The following is a 19,910-nucleotide window of genomic DNA, read 5'->3' as shown; positions in this document are numbered from 1 at the left end:
TAGGAGAAGCAAAAAAAAAAAAAAAAAAAAAAAAAAAAAGCTAGCAGACCAGGGCAAGTACTAGAAGATGGACACATGCCACCTCCATTCTAGCGGGGCAAAACACATTGCTGTCACACCTACCGAGTTTAATGCATAACAGTGTCATCTCTTGACAGGTGTAGTATGAGCAAAGGCAATTATAATGCAGTGCTTCAGGCTAGGAAAAGAAAAAAACTGTGAACTAGGCTGAAGCTGTAGTATTTCTGCTCTGGAAACTCCATTTTTCACAGAGCTTTTGACCTAGTCACTTTTACTGACATTGACAGAAGATTATTATTGCTCCTTGTCCCTTTCCTGTGTACTCTCCTCTCCAAATAATAGGGTACAGCTGCCAAAGTTACCCAAACATATCCTTGGAAAACTGTGGTAAATGTTTCATATTTTGCCCTTCTACTACTTGGATGTATGCAATTTCCACATCTTTAAACCTTTTCCTGCCCCCAGAGGAGAGGCAGATATTTCCCCAGAAAGTTTGCTCTAAAAATCTCAGCCCTGTAACCAAAGACCAGCATTCAACAGGCATTAAAATCCAAATAAACCATCAAGTTTTCTATCAGGTTATCAAGAGTGACAAGGCTTTTGAACAGCCACTCAGCATTAATGCAGTTGACTTTTGAGGTTAAGTAGTAATACCTGCAGCCAGCCTTTATCGGGGGGGACAGTCCACAGCCGGTGGCAGCCCTTCCAGCAGTGGGCTCGCCTCCACTAGCAAGCTCACGGGCGCACGAGGACTCATGTACTTTGGTGTCTTGCACTTGAATGAAACTCCCAGCTCGGACTCCAACAACCCCCAGACCGTGACAGAGAACCTATTCAGGAAGCCATGCAAATGGAAGATACTTGAGTCACATCTGAAAAAGCCACGTTAACGTGACTCACAGAATCACAATAGAAATTCTGAGGAATTTCATAAATCAGAGGGAGCCATTGCTGCACTCTCATATTAGATAATTTTCCTGAAGAGAATGTTTGTTAAGAGCTACTAAAAAAAGAAAGTAGTTCACACAGAGAAAAAATTAACAAAATCCATTTTCTTCCCAACTTGTTTGACTGACCTTGGTGGTGCAGCTGGTGATGACGAAGGCCAAAAGGGCTTTTTTTGTTGCTGTCACTATCATTGCTTTGTCACTCTCTCCTTCTCCCGCATGTAAAGATTCACACAAATGTAGAACTGCTGGAACATCTACGTAGAAATTTTTATTTTGGGGGGGTTTGGGTTTACATGCCCAGGCGCCGTCAGCGGGGCTATAGGAGCTGACTCTGTGAGGAGAGGGAACCGGTTCCGGCTGGTTCCAGCGGCCCCAGCGCAGGGCACAGCCCAGCCCCGCAGCCAGGCTGGTGGGGCCTCCAGGAAAACACAGCTAAGAAAGGGCAAAAGCTGCCCAGAATGAGGAAAAAAATGTGAGAAACAGCCCTATAAGCACCCAGGTCAGAGCAGGGGGATGAAATGCTGCAGGTGCCAGAGCAGATTCTCCGGCAGCCATGATGGAGCAGACAGATATCCACACTGCAGCCTGTGGAGAGGGCTACACTGGAGCAGATATCCACACCGTGGCCTGTGGAGGACCCCACACTGGAGCAGATATCCACAGTGTAGCCTGTGGAGGACCCCATGCTGGAGCAGTTGGGTATTTTCTGAAGGTACTGTGTCCGGTGGAGAGGAGCCCACATGGAGCTGGTTTCCTGACAGGAACTGTAGCCCACGGAGGGCTCACACTGGAGAAAACGTGTGAGGAGGAAGGTGCAACAGGGAGGCAGGAGGAGGTAAAGGATTTGGAAATAAAGGAATGAAGGAATGAAGCTGAGCTTGCAAAAAAAAAAAAAAAAGGGGGGGGGGGGCATGGAGGGAAGGTGTTTAGTTTTTGTCTGTTTCTCACCATCCAAATCTATTTTAATTGGCTATAAATTCAATTGATTTTCCCCAAGTCGAGTCTGTTTTGTGCACGATGGTAAGTGGTCTCCCAATCTTTATCTCAACCCACAAGCTTTTTCATTTTATTTTCTCCCCCATCCCGTTGAGGGGGAGGAGAGCGAGTGTGGCTGGGTGGGCATCTCCCAGCCGACCAAGGTCAACCCAGTAGGTACGCGAATGGGAGTTCACCCAACCTGTGCTATGCAGGGCTCTAAGCAGCACGAAGTCCTAACACAGCAAGCCAGCTTCATATTGATGGCCCCACCATCTGGCACTATCTATCTGCATGGAATATTTCCAAAATCTGAGGCCATAAACTGGCAATTCTATAGGAAACGTTACAACATGAAACATAAACAAGGGTGTGTTTAAAACTGCCGTCACCACTAGCTCTGATCTTGCAAGCTTTCAACGTGACATTCACTACCTTTGCAATGCAATACTGAAGGAATGGATGAACTAGTGAGAAGTCTCACACAACGCACAGAGGAAGCATCAGTTTGACAAAAAGAAAAAAAAAATTATGCTTAAAAAAAAAGGAGAAAGATGATTTCACCAAAAGTCAGCCAGGCAGATTTTATTAATCTTGACTGTATTCACAGGATCTACAAAGGACTACGGACTATTGTACTTCCTTAAATAATTGTTGCCAATCACATCTTTAAGTTAGAGACACCACACAGAAAGCAGTCTTACAGAAAAACATTTTTTTTTAAAAAGGGGGAAAAATGCAAGCTGATGGCTTTAAATTCATTAAGATACTGGACTTTAAGGGAATTCAGGGAAAAGAGATAAGAATTTGAGTATGGAAAAAAAAAAATTAAAAAGGGCAAAACCCCAGAATTTGTTTTCAAGACTATTTAGAGTATTTTAAATTGCTGTTGACCATAAAGTGAACAAAAATAAGAGAAAAAAAAAATACTGCTATATCTAAGTGCCATGTTCCCATGATATATGGAAAAGCATCATATGCTGCAATAAAATGTTTTAGCTGATCATTTCTTGTCTTTTTGGCATTCTGCTGACACACTTTTAAAAGTGTTAATTAAAAAAAGAATCAAATCAACACTACAAATTGGATAGACTTGTGCCCTACAAACAGTCTCTTCTGACCAATAATTTGTGGAGCTGGGGCTCGGCCAACTTCCAATGAATCTGTGGAGAGTTTCCAGCAAACTGTCATCGCAGCAGGATGCAGTTCTTGATAGGGTGATCATACATGGCAAGTGAAGTGATGCTGAACTGTCACTAACCAAGTCTGTTTTATTGTGCCTGAATTTTCCTTTAACGCTCATCCAAAAAATGGAGATTGGCAGTTTATTTCCAGATACACATTTATAATATAATGTACCTAAAACCTTGTAGTATCCACATGGAAGCATGCTTTTGGATTATTGTCACATTGTGGGAGAATGACAAAGAACACTGGACTAGCCATAGCTATAGAACACAAGTAGTTTTAATTTTTTTTATATTTATAAATAAAATAGGCCATGACGACAGACCTGAACATGTAGTACTTTCCCCTTAGGGATTCTGATTTTTTTTCTTTAGTTTGAAATAAAGAATTTTAGATTTCAAATACATGACTGCATTTTAAGCGTGCCTAGTGCAGCAGCCATCCTGTGTTGATTTACTGATTATATTTTTAGGAGGCTATTTCCAAGATATAGTTAAATAAGCACAAAAATAAAGCTAATCTGCATGTAGAATACTAATAATAATTTGGAAATTCGGTGTAGATCTACTGACTTTTTACAGGTTTCTGCTTTCTGAACATGGACCCAGACAAGGCTACTACAGCAGAGAGTAAAAATCAGCAGTGAGTTAGTCTAAGCCTCCCTGGATGTACCTTCCCTCCAACAGCCTTCAAAATGCCACAGGTAAAGTCAGGGAAGTGAGAGTCAAGTGTTTTTATATTCTTGGAGAAAAAATAAAATCCCTTCTGTGTTATTGCCATGGGAAATCAGAACATCCCTTACCACTCTGCAACTTCTTCCTTAGATACACTTCCTTTGTCTAAACATTAAGATGGATGAAAAGTTAAAGAAATCCCTGCCTATTGAAAGATTAATTCACAATAGCAGTAGTTTATACTCTCCTGTCTTTCCATCCTGTCCCCTACCAATTAAATGAGGGCAGACTGATAACTTTGTCTGAAGTGTCTTCTAAAAGAGGTAATTTTATTTGAATCACTGTTTTCAGAACTCAAAAATACAAAGAGTAAACAAGACCTTTTTAAGGCTGTCACCCTAGGGAAAGGGCAGATTTAAGAGGACTCACTTTCAGAGGGTAGGCTCAGTACTTCTTGAAAATTAGAAAGTCCGACTTGAAAACTAAGGAGTGAGGAGAAGCACCTGAAGACTAGCAGCCACTGGAAAAGTTGATGGGAGTGCGTTCAGATATCTGTTGATGGCACTGGAAGGTATATAGCAATGTTGCATGATATTTTCCATCCTAAATCACTTTGCCAAATTAACTGTTACACTGCAGTCTTTCTGCTAGCTCTCCCCTTCAAGCAAAGTATTTGTCACGCTTTAAGGCTTTAACAAAATGATTCAGTCATTTCCAAGAGGAAGCTGAAGAATGTTATTCTCTTTTCTGTCGAAAAGCTCATCACTTCTAAATTATAGAACAGGATCTTGTCCTTGGGCAGCAGACAGTCCTGTTTCAGAAGGATACGGACCAGGACACGCAGGATGATACAGGCAGCTGTAGTAACACAATCAGCCAGGAGGACCAACAGCCCTCCAAGGGATTTAAACCAAGCATGCTGTCACTTGAATACCTAGAAATAATCACTTTGCAGTGAGATTTTAACTGGCATGTCAGGAGACCAGAAGCTGGTTCTAGCTTCAGATGGGCTTCATCGCATCTGTGTAATTCTTATACAGCTTCATCAAGTTATTTAAGCAGGCATGATAAAGAAAGAGTGAGAAGGGAACTAATGGGAGAAGTATGAATTACACACAAACTGTTTAATTAACTATTTCAATGTGTAAACTCTTTTTATTTAAAAAAAAAAAACAAACACAAAACAAAAACCAAAAAAAAAACCACCACACGGTACATCAATTCCTTACTCCAAAGAAAAATCTTACAAAAGAAGAGCACAAACTGGGACTAAAAGACAGAATGTATATTAAAACCTTAAGTTTTCTAACTGAAGAGTTGGCAGAACTTGCGTACCCAGGGGAATCAATCCCTCATCAGACATGCAGGCATCCACTCATCATGCATGCATAGTATGCTGTTTTGGAGATGTAGCACAACATACACAATGGCAGAAGCAGCCCAACAGAAAAGTATTTCTAGGAGAACCAAGAAAAGACACTTTTCTAATGCCAAGTGGTTATTACACTCAAAATAGCTTTTCCTCATTTCCAAAGCAGTTGAAGAAAGAAAAATAAATAACGCAACTCTGAAAGACGCAAACAAAAGCATAAAGCATACTGATCACCAAAAAGCAGGATCCAACACATCACTCCACTGAACAGGACTCTCTTGTGTTCAGAAGGGGACAGTGTAACTGGCAAATTGCTAGATATCTCTTTCCCTGTTGACCAGACCCCAACTCTGCTTACTTTTCTGGATCAAGGAAATTCAGACTAAGAATACAGAACTTCTTAGTGGGGAAGAAGATAGAAGTGTTGGTCAATGTCTTTGGAGAGAATACCAAATGTATGTGAGTCACAATAAAGACAGTGACCCACTCAGAACACTTAAGTTTCTATATGGAAAAATTATTGCATCAACCCATAAAAGCCACCCCAGCTTAACAGATGGGATTAGATTTTGAATTGCACCTCGTAACCCTGAATCCCTTTTCTCTACTCTGACATTTCAGAAGAAGGTAAAGAAGCAGCGGATCACCCTATGTGTGTATTGGGCAAAACCCCTCATCCACCTAAACAGACTGATCTGGAGGTCACCTGTCAAGAGAGAGACTGAGAACAGCAAAAACATCCAGCATAAGAGCCAGACAAGAGGGAGCCAGAAAGCCCGGGAAGACCCAGAGTGACCGTAAAGACCACTCAGAAATTACATAGGAAGTGAGGGATGTTCTGTGTAACAGGGTTAGTGCTTAGTCCAGAACCGTGTCTCTACTTGAGATGGAGAGTGGCTGTAAGTAGTTGCTTATGACACTTTAAAACCCCTGTATTTCTCCATTTCCTTCTGCTGTCAAGTGCCTCTAAAAGGGTGAACCATGCACTTGGGTTATGCTAGAAGTCAAGGGTCATGGAAGCGGCCTGCAACAGCAGCTATACAGTTTGGGGTCAGCACAAGTCCTGGGGCCAGATACTACAAAGGATAAAGAGTCTGAAGGAAATGATAGGTGAAGAAAACATGAATCTGCCAACCACCTTCCTCAGGAGCACTCTAAGGCTCAAAATTCACAAACCCCCAATATTCACCAAGGGAAGAATTAAAAAAGCCCACCTAGATTGTAAATGGAGAGGCTGAGAAGTGCATTTCTATTTTATCAGATATGAATTATAAATCAAACACAGCAGGCTAGAGAAGGAATCATTAATTTTTCAGTTCTTGAACCACAGATATCATGTTTAGCTCTATCCCACTAGCCTTTGTAATACAATGCAAGAAAAACTCTTTGGCAAAAGTAATTAGCATTGTGGAATGACATACAAATGAAAGTTTAAAGACTACAATGTTACCATTAAACTTTTAAAGACAGACAATGAAGCTTTAGTATATGTATCTCCATATTAATACATTCATGCAGATTTAAGTGTTAAAGAAACAAAAGAGTCTTGCTGCATGACATTCCCTGGCATTTGAGGACAGCCCAAACATTAGATAGAGAAGAGACTCCAGAATATCTTCAGAAGCCCTCTCTGAAAGAATGATCTCCGTTGAGTCCTGGGCTCACAGGGCATTAGCCTGGAGTTGGCACATATGTGCAAAACTTCCTAAACACCAATACTCCAGTTGTACAGTGCCTCCCTCCCTCAGTTTCCCTCTTTGAGGAACAGGGATGATAGCACTGACGACCTAATTCACACGTTACGATGCTTGAGACCAGAAGGGATGGAGACATCAATATACGGAGTGGCAGTTTGCTTCAGCTAGCTACCAGCGTAAGGAACAGCCACAGATAAAATCTTGCACTTAATGCAGAAGAAGGATTAAGCGATTTGCCAGAGAGAGTACAGAAAGCTTTTTGCAGGATTAAGACCTGAGCCCAGGCACTAGATGGTCCTAACAATAGTCTTATCCACAAAATCATTTTTAGATACATACACATACCTGAGCACTTTCCCAGGTCTGTGTCTTTTACGGCCTTGCTCTCTGACCGAGTAATGAAGACAAGATTCTTTCACCAGAAATGTGCCTATACAGGAAAGAGTTCATGCCTTTGGGGTCTTGCTAACAATTTTTAACCAAGGCAACATCAGGGCTACATGCAACGTAATACCCAAAGACAACGAGTCCTACCAGGCCAAATCCCAACTCCATCCTAGAGACCTTCGTGAGCCATGGATGTAAAGTGCAAGGACAGAGCTAACGTTTGTTCAACCTCTAAAAATGAACCTAGATTGCTAACTTGAATCACAAACCTCAATCTACCTTCAAGGAGCGACCCGTTAGAAAAATAACTTGCTTCCATGTGGCCAGGTGATAAGGCAAGGGTTGCAGCAAGATCTTCAGAGAAAAAGGAGAGATGTAACGCACCATACAAGGGAGAAACCAGAATTTAAAAAAAAAAAAAAAAAAAAAAAAAAAAAAAAGAACCTAGTCTCAGACAGGTTTCACCCCATGAAGGTGATCATACAGGCATCCCCAAGACCCTGCTCCCCCGTTGTGCCTTGGGAGGTTGGGGGAGAAGCCAAGTTAACAGTGTGGTTCCAGGGGGAAGTCTCTGGGCAGTGGTTCCCAAGTCTAATGCCAGACACAAACCGCACAGAGAGCGAGCACGCCCACCTACACAACTAATGGCTCCTGCTGCTTGAAGCCAAGAAACTACATGATCAAATGCAGTTTGGGTTTTGGTAAAACATAGGAGGTGGTTCAGCAAGCTGCTGACAGCAGACAAGGGTTAACCACCGGTGCTCAGCGTTATTAGATCATAACACATCTGGAGAGTCTTATTGCTAGGGCAAACATTAATCTTCAGAGAAAGCCAAACATGCAAAATGAGATCTCATAAGAAAAAATTGAAAGGGAGGTTATACACAATGAAAATAATCCCCAAATAACTTTTGAAACTGAACTGGCTGAAAAGGGGGAGAGGAAGCGTTTTTCCATAAGAAAATACCTGCCTCTCCCAGCCGACTGGGATCAGAGTAGGCAGAAAAGTTTTAAGCTGAACCGTTCAATTTTGAAGCATTTCTGTGATTAACCCAAGTTTAATTTAAAATAATGCTTGTTTATAGAAATGTCCAAGTTTTCCTTATTCCCAGCACTGTACTTAAATTGTGTTGATATAGATATTACATTGGATTATTTCCCTGAAGACATAAAAGAGAGCTAACGTAAACGCCAATTTAGTTTTAAGAATCCTGGGAGAGTAAGACTTTGTCTGACTTTATTTATGAAAGCCCGTATATATTCAGGCAGTTTCATGTTTGCTTTGTTAAGCTCCAACTTAAAAAGTAATTTGTTCATTTAAGAATATTCTGCAATTAGTTTAGTCTGAGTGCATACAGGAGTTTTCTGCAGAGTAGTAATTTCAAAGTGGCACATACAGCCCTTACTTCCATGGGAATTACTGAATAGTCAGCCTCCATGAACACCTCCCTTCATCAAAAAGTAATCACATCATTTTATATGTGGCTTGACAAAAATCTGTATTTCACATATTCCCATCTTCATATTGGCTGCTGTGCTCCATAGAGCTTGTTGTCCTCTTGCACGAAGGGCAGTATTTCCTAATTATGTGACTTCACACAATATTAAAGTACATAAAATCGTGTATACGTACACTGGAAACAGCTGCCTTGGTGTTTAGATCTAAAATTCAAGAGGTCTTTTTTCTGCACCTGGCTCCACTGTCCTTTATTACTGGATGATCTCAACACTAAGCAGTAGAGTACAGATATTTCATACGGATTTCACATTTGAAGTCCACAAATTCTGTGTTTATGCTTTCACAAACAGAAAACCATGGTAACCACTGCAATACCTAAGTAAGGGTTACTGTACAGTTTATTCCATAATATCCATTCTGAGAAAAACAAAGAGTCAAATACCCACTAATGTCTGCATAATAGATTTAGAGCTCAGAATTTTAGGCACTTCGGACAGCTTTGAAGCAAGTCTAGCTAAATTGCATTAGTAATTGCAGAACAACAAGCAGTGACTAATTAAATCCTCTTTCTGGATACAGATTACTGGCTGAAGATTTATGTACTGTAGACGATGCTGTGGTGTACTCATTTGAATTAATTATTGCAATCACCAAGCAAGGATCCCCAAACCCCCCTCTCCTGCAGTAAAATAGGATCTAGGCTAACTACAGATTTCTAGTCTATGGTGTTCTTTGCAAAAGAATAATACAGAACTTCCATTAAAACCAGCAGCATTATGGTTTCAACCCCCCGCTTCTTCCTTTCAATTTCATTAGCAGCTCCCATGACAAATGATCAACTAATAGTAGCTCTGTAACAGCGCAGCCAAATTGAACGTTACTTTTGGATTAGTGAGAAAAGTCTTGTATCTACTGGCTCAAATCAAAGGACAGTAAATCCATGTTCCACTTTTGCACTGGTTACACACATGTAGCACTGATTCAGTTTTTAAGATCCTTCTCCCCACTCCAGTATGCATCTATTTCATGCTCTAAATTGGTTTATACCAACTTATTACTGTATTCCAGACATCTTCCAATGCAAGCTAAACAAAACTCACGGTTTCCCTTTGTAGGCCTTAAATAGTTTCCTTGTAGCTTATACTATATGTAAAGTAAGAACAGAAAGCCTGCTCCAGGTCATCTTTCACAAGTCCCACATGGATCCCCACACCACAGGGTCCCACAGCTGATTTCAGCTAAGAAGTGCCTAGGAACAGAATAATTTGTTTATACAAAAATGCAAGTGTATAATTGGCAATTGTCCCAGGTCCCCATGAACCTCAAAATTCAGACCTCCAAGGTCACCACGTGTATCTGTCTCTCAATTTAATTTTTATTTGTGTTTTGAACAGTAGCATCCCTTAGTTTACTAGCAAACCAACTGAGCTCCCATGTTGTTTGAGCAATTTTGTAGAGATTGCTTCTATTTATAAAAGGATACACGTGTGGCAGACTTGGACAAATATGGATAGTATTTAAATGAGCATCTTGAAAAGGACCTTAAACAAAAAAAGAAAAATTGCTTGTATATTTACGTACAAAGGCTGATCTAATTGAGACACCTTCTCATTCCTATTTCCATACATCCCTAATCTCCAGTCACAAGGAAAAACAGAAAGGAGGTTGCTACTGGCATAAATCACACACTGACTACAGCTGTGGATGGCCCATGTACAGGAATAACTTCCATTGCATTAGCTCTTCTGCCTTAGATCTACAGTGAGCGTTGAAATGCCACTGTGATGGCTGCATGAAGATAGCTGCGCATCCTGCAGCTGAAGATGTCTAGCTATTTACTGCCATTAACGAAGATGATCCTTTTTCCTCTCCCAAACTACAGGAGAAAAAAATATTCCTGTTGATAATACACACTGAGGTTTTTTTATGAAGGAATGAATTTTTATAGCTTTCAGAAGTTTCCTGTTTGCCAACTTTGCTGGTCCTCTTGGAAGCAGAGATGATAGCATCAGCTAGTTAAAAGCAGTAAAACTGAACTCTCTTCCAGTGGAGAAAAAAAACCCAAAACACCAGAAAACCCCACAACAAAAAAACAACCAAAAAACCAACCCAAAACTTTTCATACTTCAGTCAAATGGATTTTCCTGTTGGGGTTGCCCATCTTTTTATCTTGCATGACAAGTTTGTTTAAATTCTATTTACAAAAATTATATACCAAGATGAAATTGCCATGGCTTAAAAGGACATTTCTTTGTCATAACAAGAATAAATATTTTTCAGAAGCTGACAGACATGACAACTGAGATGACTCAGGTCAACCTGGCAAGCCTTACCTTTTCTGGATCACAAGTAGTGTGGACAGGGAAAACTTGCCATTAAAGATGCATTTAAGATGGAAAATGTTAAGATATCTCAGGAGGCTAAACTGCTTCACTTGAAATCACTGTTTGTTTGTGAAGTCAGTTTTGAAATTCACCTGATTGACTGAACTTTTTTGAACACTCTTATATTTCCTCTATATAGTGTCATCTGCATGGCTGCCGGTGAACATATACTTTGTGAAGCTGCTCCCTATCAGTTCCAACAATTTCTTGATTTGGCATATGGGAAGAAAAAAAAAATTTAAAAAAAAATCATAAATACTTTAATAGTGAAGTATGATTTGGAAAGAAAGTTCAAGAAGAGGGAATTTGTTCTTTTTCCACAATTAGCATTACCAATATCAAATGAACCCCTAGAATGGCTAGAAACAGACAAGGAAGATGAGCTCTGTGTTGCAGAGGTTTCAGAATTACAAGGATATCTAGTATGACCGTTCAGTGTGTCCGAGAGGTGAGTGGATAAGCGGAGTGGTAGCGTTTTCATGCGCTTTCATACACACCACAGTAAACCTTAACGTTCTGGCATCATAACGTCAGCAAGCAACTACCACCAGAGCTATACCCAAATCCACAAGCAGGAAGTTGTCAGGCCAAGGCCAAACTATAAAAGGGATGTAAGATCACACTCCAAGGCAGAATTTATGCTGTCCGGCATCTCAAGATTAAACAATCTGAGCTACAATTTTATCTTTATTTCCTTGTTTGTGCATCTACTTATCAGCATGCAGTTCTGTTTCCTCTAGGCTGGTATAAAACCCACCTACATTACAGATGAAGCTCCATAACATCTGTAATACACATTTTAAATCACATTTTATCATTTTTTCTAACTGAAATCAGAACACTGAACTGGCAGAAATGAACATCTGGAACTGGAGTTAACTGAAGTCCTTAAAATACTTTAGGTAAGAAAACCATCTTTGGATAGAAGTCAAATTCACTAAAGCAAAGATGATCTTCTATTAGCTTGAACTTTACTAGTGACTAAACAAACCCAAGTCAAAAAGCAGATGACGCTTTCCACTGTTTTAAGCTACAAGCACTTACAAGTCATGGGAGGATAAGATCTAATAATCTGTTAGTTCGAGAATTCTAGGTACACGTATTTATACTTCCATTAACTAACATCCAGAATGGTTACTATATTTTTGAACTTTAAAATACTATTACATATTTATTTAAGAGCCATTCTAGTGTCGGATCATATCATTGGAGGGGGGGTGTCTGTGATTTAAGAAGTGCATTTATCATAATGTAAGTGTATCTGAATTAACATAACAACTAACCTGTATGTTTAAGCCATTGCAGAAATGCTGAGTCTTTGTAGCTCATGAAATACAGTAACACGATATACAAATGTGGGGAGAATACCAAAAATTTTTTAAACATTCATGAATGAAGCCGAGCTTTTCTTCTTGCGAAGGTAAATCCACTAGCTCTGCTACTGAGACATTCTTCCCTGATACTCCTTCTACCGTCTGACCAGCAATGGTATAGGCTATTTCCCTATTTTCTGTCCATCCCTGCTGTGACTTCAACTTCAGCTGCTCTTTTACACCAATTTATGACTCCTCAGCTGTTTCCTGAGGGTTAATGATATTAAATTCCCCTGTGTCACAGACTGCATTAGCGTGCCAATTGCATATGTCTGTGGTGTATACCTATGATTACCTTCCATTATGACTTCTAAGAACAAAGTTGAAGTCTCATTTTCAGTATTGGCTGAATGAGTTTTCACCTTATTTGTGCTTTCACTTCACCCAGAAAATTACCCATTTTATTATCCCATTTAAGAGAACAATATACAGCAGCGTTACTACCATTATATCAAAGAAGTAGTGGCACCTGGATCTTTGCTATGAATTACACATTTCTGCCACACTTCAAAGATGCTCAAGTGGCTGCATGCTACAGAAAACACAGTCTTAAAATGGGTATTTTATCAGAAATTTCTAGTCTACGATATTCAGTTAGAGAATGAAGAGCTTTTTTTCCCCTCACTAAAATAAGCCACAGTTATTCCTTAAAGCCTTATGCTTTTAGCTGGCTGTGTAATCTATAGATGCAGGCACTGCAGCTGCTAAACTAACTCCGAGGTTCTTAGCATTAAAAACTACAGTAAGTAGCACAATTTAAACAGGTGAAGAGAACTATTAGCTCCAGAACGATAGTTCATTGAGTGATGTTACGCTTTACAGCATTACGCTTAATGACAATTAAGCTGCATTCTCAACTAATACTGAAGCTACGCAACCCAAAATAAGGTAGGAAGTTCTCAAAACTCAAGTTCTTTGAATGAACGCACTAAGGTTTACATCATAGCAGTCGGTAGTCTGAGGCATAAGAGCCCAGCCTTCATTGAAATAGGTTAAATTGTTATCTCTAACAAAACGCCTTATGAGAAATATGAAGAAAAAAGGTTTTGGTAGAAATAAATCCAGGTCTGCTACAATTGAATTGCTCTGGATTCTTGCAATGTTAAGAAGAATGGGTTCTTCCTTCATTATGGCATTTGATTTGTTCATATAAGTAAATTAACCTAATCATTATATATGACATTATTGATACATTCCTTTATAATGAGTAGCTAATGCTTGTTTACTCTCCTACTGCGACAAATTAGACCACCTACTCACACGCTTGTATTTATTATTAAAGGAACACACGTGGAGAGCTAAAAGCCTGCAATAATACAACCACAATATTTAGTTGCCTTTCCAGGCAATAATCTTGGTAGCTAAATAATTTAGTTCCCTCCCATAAAACCAGAAGGAGTATAACAGTGATACAGTGAATCCTAAATAGTTAGCTGAGGAAGAAGAATAAAGGAGAATCCATAATGGCATTTTCCCAATTTAAAGTATAAGAGTACCACTGATCAACAGCACCATGAATTAGTAGCGGATACTCTGTATTTCAAACATGCTTTATGTGCTGCTGTTCAGCAAAGGTGTTTGGACAAAAGCTAAAAATAAAGACTGTATTACTAAAAAGCTCACCCTGGTCTTCAAGTTCAAAGAGCTTTTCATCTAACAGAAGACACTCATAACACATGGCTTGAGCCCACAAACACATCCAGGGAGACAGTCAAGTCAAAGCCTCCATTTTTTTATACATGTTATTCAGAAATGTTTGCAGTGCCCTAAAAGGATTTTTTTTCTATTCAGTAAGTGGTTAAACAAAAAAATAATTCAGTTTTTCCACATATATTAACCTCCACTATTCACCGCACTGAAGTTGCTCAAGTCCCTGACATCCCACTGAACTGATCTGCACCCAAAATTTGATATCTGAGTTCCATCCATCATCAGTTTCATGTATTTATGCACAGGTTAGTTCATTAACAGACATAGCAGCCTTAGAGCTCAATGACACAAATAAGGAATTAATAAACACACATGTAAATGTTCATCTGATAAAGTTCTTGTGTTATGACAAGCAAGCTTGGATTGTAGCAATCATACTGCTTAAAGCAATTTTAGGCCTCAACTGGTGCATATCAGAGATCTACCTAACATCAGAAGAGCTGTGCAAGTCAACACCCCTGAAAATTCAGGTCTATCTCAGCCTTGAATAATATATCACAACAAAAAGATCTTCAGGACACAAAATACTGCCTGTAGAAAAAGATAAAAAAAAAAAAAAAAAAAGGAGATGCTCAGAAAAGGGGGGGAAAAACCCACCACCACAAAAAAGGCACTAATCTCATGCATACTACTCGCTTGGACTCCAAGACAAAGATAGATTTTACTAGCACTGCTCAGGATAAAAAACAACCCAATTCCATACAAGTTTATCTGAGTATTTTTGAATGGACAGGATACTGCCTGACAACAGTTGCTCAATTATGTGTTACTTTTATTACACACAAGACTTGGCAGCAGCAGGGAACGTATGTCTGGGACAGTCCTCAAAAAATTTACTAACACTTCAAGATGCACAGGCCAAGTTACAATATGGAGAGCTCCTAAAAATACTTCATTTTGCATGTAATTATTCACTGATAACAGAGGGAGCAGAGTTAAAACTGAGATTCGATAATAGACTAAAGCCAATTGCTTCTTCCATACAGTAACAAATGCTAAAACGGTTGATGTCCAGCTGCCAAAAGGATGTTTCAACAACAACTGTGTTACCAGGAAAGTCTTACATCACTAAGCAATTTGCAGCTCTACACTGGAAGTATCATGCAGAAAAAAACTCATACAGCTTCCGAAACAACCTTAGCATACATCTATTTCTCAAGATGCAGGAAAAATAAATGCCAGTATTAAGACCCCTTTTTTTGACTATGAAACCAATATAGTCACACCACCAGTGTCAACCAAGTTCATCACAGAAGACAACTTCTGTCTTGTGTTTGCCTGCGAGCGCCAATCTATAATTAGATGCCCAAATGATGAATGGTAGGCTTATACTTGTACCAGTTCTTGGGGCTGAAACCGTATAATATCCTGAAAGGATTTACCAGTACTTCATATCAAATGCATTAAAAACAAGCAATGAGAAATCATCACATTAAGTCAAAAGCATAATGCAGTGTCAAAACCCATTCCGATTTAAGAAACTGTTAGACAAAACAACATTTACATTTTATTCTGAAACCCTACATTGAGATTACCATACCAGTAATGACCATTTTGAAACATCAAGAATCATATCACAGCCAAACCAAGAAGGATAAAGACATAGACCCACGCTCCCACTGTTAAACAGCCTCCTGCTTCTAACAGCTTCACTGAGCTCTGTTAAAAATCGACAATGGTGAAACAAGGAAAACAAAGTTTCAAAATAAGTGAAACAATAAATCTTAATATCCAATAGCAATCTTTCCACCTTCCCAAAAAAGAGCCTCGTCAAAGCTCATTTCAGAGCAGTTTTGTAGCATCTCTCCCGAAATACCAACACCGCCTCTGCAGGGAAGCTGGTTACCCCGGCATAGGAAGGGCTGGCAATCCACATAACTCAAGTTTACATAAAGGGAGAGGAAGCAGAAAGCTAAGGCACTACACCACTCACATATTAATACAACTCCAGGAGATCTGCAAGCTGACCGCCAGAGCTCAATTTTGCATTTAAGGGAGAAGGGAATGAGAGAAGAGGAAACGGGGAGGTGGGGGGGAAAGTTTCCCCCTCCCTCCTTCAAGCAAATCTAAATTTGTTCATTAGATCCTCAGGCTTTTAGGGACAGTTACATAAAAATATGTAGAATCCGTAACGCTTAGAATAGGATTTCTTCCAGTTCCGAAGGCTCTGCCGGATAAACCCCGCAGCCCAGACGAGACCCGCGGCGGAGGCCGGCTCTCCCTCCCGAGCCAGACTCGCCCCCCAGGTTCCTCCCGGCCACCGGCCCTGCCTGCGCGGAGCGGGGCTGCGGGTAACCGGCATGGCTGATGTGCAGGGCCGGCAGCTGCGGGAGCCTGACGGGGTCTGCGTGCCACGAAATGGTGGATCTGACTTTAACACACGTTCTACCATGCGGAGCGAGAACGAGCCTCTGCAAAGCCGAGCCGGGAGGGGATAGCGGGAGGCGGGCCGGGAGCGGGACCGGCAGCGGCGGGGCCTGGAGGAGCTGTCAAGCCCCGCCGTCTCCCCCCACCATCCCCCGGGCCGGGCGGCCCCAGCCCGGCCCCCGCCCGGGCCCCCTCCGCCGGAGCGGTACTTACGTGAAAACAAAAAATAAAGTAGTCGAACCCACTAATAAGGCAGCTGCTGTGGAGACAGGGATGTATTTAGTAGGTTTAAACCTCTTTCCAGTGCTGCTGGGCATCCTGTAGCTCACACATCACGGGGTAAATCCCAGCCGAGAGGAGGGAGCCGGCAGGACGCGGGGAGAGCGGGCGCGGGGCGAGCAGCTGACCTCCCGCACAGGAAATCCCACCCCCGCCCGCCCCCCGCCCCGCCACGCTGATGTCAACCAGCCCTTAAGGTAGCGCGGAGCCTCCGCGGGGAGCGGTGCGGAGCCTCCGCGGGGAGCGGCGCTCCGGCGGCGGGGAGCGGCCCTCACTGACAAGGGGGGACCCAGTTTCCCCCCTCTTACGAGAAAAAACCCGAAGCTGTTTATGGAGCTCTATACCGACGGATCATTAAAGCGCTCGGTTCGGCGGCGCCGCTGCCGCAGAGCCCCCCGCCGCACCCCCCGGGCTCCCCAGCGGGCGGGGGGTCCCCCCAGGAGGGTGTTGCAGGATCGGGGCCTGCAGTAAATTGGGACGCGAGTCGTCCATTGCTCGGCGAATAAACCCCTACATTTTATTCTGCTGAACCCAGATTCATTGTATTAGGAGAACTGCTGCACTCTGCCAAATCTAAGATGAATGAGTGCAAATATAACTGAAATGACGCTACACTGTTCTTTTTAAATCTATCCATTAGCATCAGGAAGCACAAATAAGAGGTAATTTAAGGTAACATCAGAAAGTTCACCAAATCCACTTTCTAAAAAGCACTGTGTCAATAGCTCCTCTGTTCACATTCCGGGGGCACCACCCAGCAGCAAACAAACCCTCAGCTGGGAGGAAGGGTTCAAGGCCACTTGGAAGTTTAGAAATCAAGACCAGGAGCTGCAGCTTGCTCCCTCCCTCCCGCTTTCTTCCTCAGCTAATCCCCATTTGCAGCTGCCAACAGGCAGATAAAGCAACAACAGCATAAGACAACAAAAGGTCCATTTGCAGCTTCTGTTGGGTGTTCTTAAAAGTAAGCTTGCCCTAGAAGGTATATACTCCAGTTCTGTTCTGAAAAGACATTATCATTGCCCATTTTGAGACCAGATGAGCTCCCCAGTCCTTGAAGTATTAAGAACAGAACAAGTAAAACCCAACAAAAAAGCAAGTAAGAGTCCTCAACTTCACAGTTTGCAAAAAAAATTGTGAGCATCAGCTTTCATAAAAGCAAATCCAGCAAATTCCAGCCTGAAGGCATATGGTTATGTGAAATCTCAGCTTTTGCTAACAACTGCCCCCCCCTCAAAAAAAAAAAAAAAAAAAAGAGTATTCTCTAGCCCTCTGAGAACAACTTTAAAAATGTGAAGTTTTATCCAAAAGGGACTAGATCCAGAAGACAAAATGAACTCGAGACTTAGGTTTTTGAGGCAAGGGAGGGACAACATCTACTTAAGTTATTTTTGAATGCTTGGGGGACACAATGTTTCCTATGCTTCACTACTCCTTGTCATGCCAGCTTATTGAAATAAATGATTCTTAACATCCTTGTAACTAATCAAAAGGTCAACAACTTTACAGAGAACCAGACTCCGCATACTAATCTGAAAGCCTTCGGGCACATCTACACTAGCATATTAAGTTGGATCAAAAGTGTACTTTGGAAGCAAATCTCTCGATCACCGTCACTTACCCCAGTTCAATGCATATTGCTGAGTGGTCCCAAAGTAGTAACTGCATTGCTGTTCAGTAAGACCAAGCCAGAAGATACATTTCAGGAGCACACCTAATACACTTGGGGTAGGTGTTAGTTTAGCACCACTTCCATGACATAAGCAGAGACTTCATCACTTCCATCAGTTCAAGCCCTTTCCTCCTCCCCGCTGAAGCAACATTCTTGGTGAAGAATTTCAGTTGCAAACAGAACCCTGATTATTTTTCCACTGATATTTTTATTTTAAACCGGAAAATGTTACCATAAGACGCATTATAGACCGTTTATGGAGTTTGGTTAGCATCCTGTAATGGACAGTAAGAGACTTACTCAAATGCATTTCTTAGAGCTTGAAAAGCAGTAAAGAAGTTACCTCCCCAGTGACAGATGTGCATTTTTAGCATGAACATGCAATTTTCCTTTCTAGGTGAGCAACAGAAGCATCCTGTCAAGCTTCAAGCAGGAGCTAGGGAGCAATAAGCACAAGTTCATTTTAAGATACGTATTTGGATGTTGGTGATTTACTTAAATTTCATTCTTTTTAAGGGCAAAGCCTTTCTGGGACAGTAACATTCCTTGATGTGAATACAGGAGTTATTCTTAAGGAGTCTATTCCTACTCTGTTCTCTGCACCTCATTACTTTCAGTTGTATTTTCCTACAAGGATTCTCACCTCTCTCTAGAAAGTCTGGTTCTCAAAGACAGCTTTGCAAGTGAGGAGGATTCAGTGCTCCTGGCTCCTTCCACCCTTCAAAATGGTTTTCCCTTTGTCACCCTGGCATGCTAATGCTTCTCCACAGTCTGCTCTAACAGCCCCATTTACGGGCCCAATCTTTCAAGCTACTCCTGTTCTGAAGGCAGGTACTCAGCAGCAAGCAACTTTGCATTTTTTTAATCTCCCAGTGATGCAACACTCGGAGAGGGGGACACTAAAGATAACACCGCCAGTATCTGGTATCAGGGCACAAAGAATTGCAGCTTTCACAGTAACAAAACAAAACAAAAAAAAAAAAAAAAGATGCATCTATGCATCTCCAAACCTCAACTGATCTTAAAGCCCATTGTACCAGCCTGGTCTGCACTGCACAGTCATCCTTTGCACCAAGACACTTTTGCCGTGCAACAGTGCAGTCACACAGAACCAGCATTTTCAAGAGAGGGCTGAGACGTTCCATCTTACAAGGCTACAGTGTTATGTGGAATCGCATTTTGAGATACTTTTTTCTGCTGCACATTGTAGATTGCCTATAAGAAAGCAGTCCATTTCTGTAATTTGGTGTCCAACAGTTCCCACAGTTCACCTCACTTCCTTCCCACTAACGTCGAAAACAGTCTGTTTTCAAGACAGCATACAGCACTGCTGAGCAACATGCAGTCTCACTATTAAAAGGCAGGTATATTTAAAGCCATGAGATGGCGTTACCGTTCAAACAGT

The 19,910-nt window shown here is 41.3% G+C and overlaps 1 protein-coding gene across 3 annotated transcripts in view; it reads right to left on the bottom strand.

Annotated features, from left to right (window-relative positions):
• Nucleotides 1-16,989, bottom strand: part of ZDHHC8 (zDHHC palmitoyltransferase 8) — a 117,031-nt gene extending 100,042 nt beyond the window's left edge. For 2 of the 3 annotated variants that reach the window (XM_074606180.1, XM_074606176.1), the window contains exon 1: nt 16,771-16,989. In XM_074606180.1, coding sequence (XP_074462281.1) covers nt 16,771-16,874 — 104 coding nt within the window. In that variant the 5' untranslated portion in view covers nt 16,875-16,989. The remainder of the gene's footprint in view (nt 1-16,770) is intronic. The other variant, XM_074606178.1, reaches the window with a different exon arrangement.
• Between the last annotated feature and the right edge of the window lie 2,921 nt (nt 16,990-19,910).

This window comes from Larus michahellis, chromosome 13 (assembly GCF_964199755.1).
Source record: "Larus michahellis chromosome 13, bLarMic1.1, whole genome shotgun sequence".
In the NCBI taxonomy this organism is placed as follows: Eukaryota; Metazoa; Chordata; class Aves; order Charadriiformes; family Laridae; genus Larus; species Larus michahellis.
The sequence above is the reverse complement of the archived record's forward strand: the minus strand, read 5'-3'. Positions and strand labels throughout refer to the sequence as shown.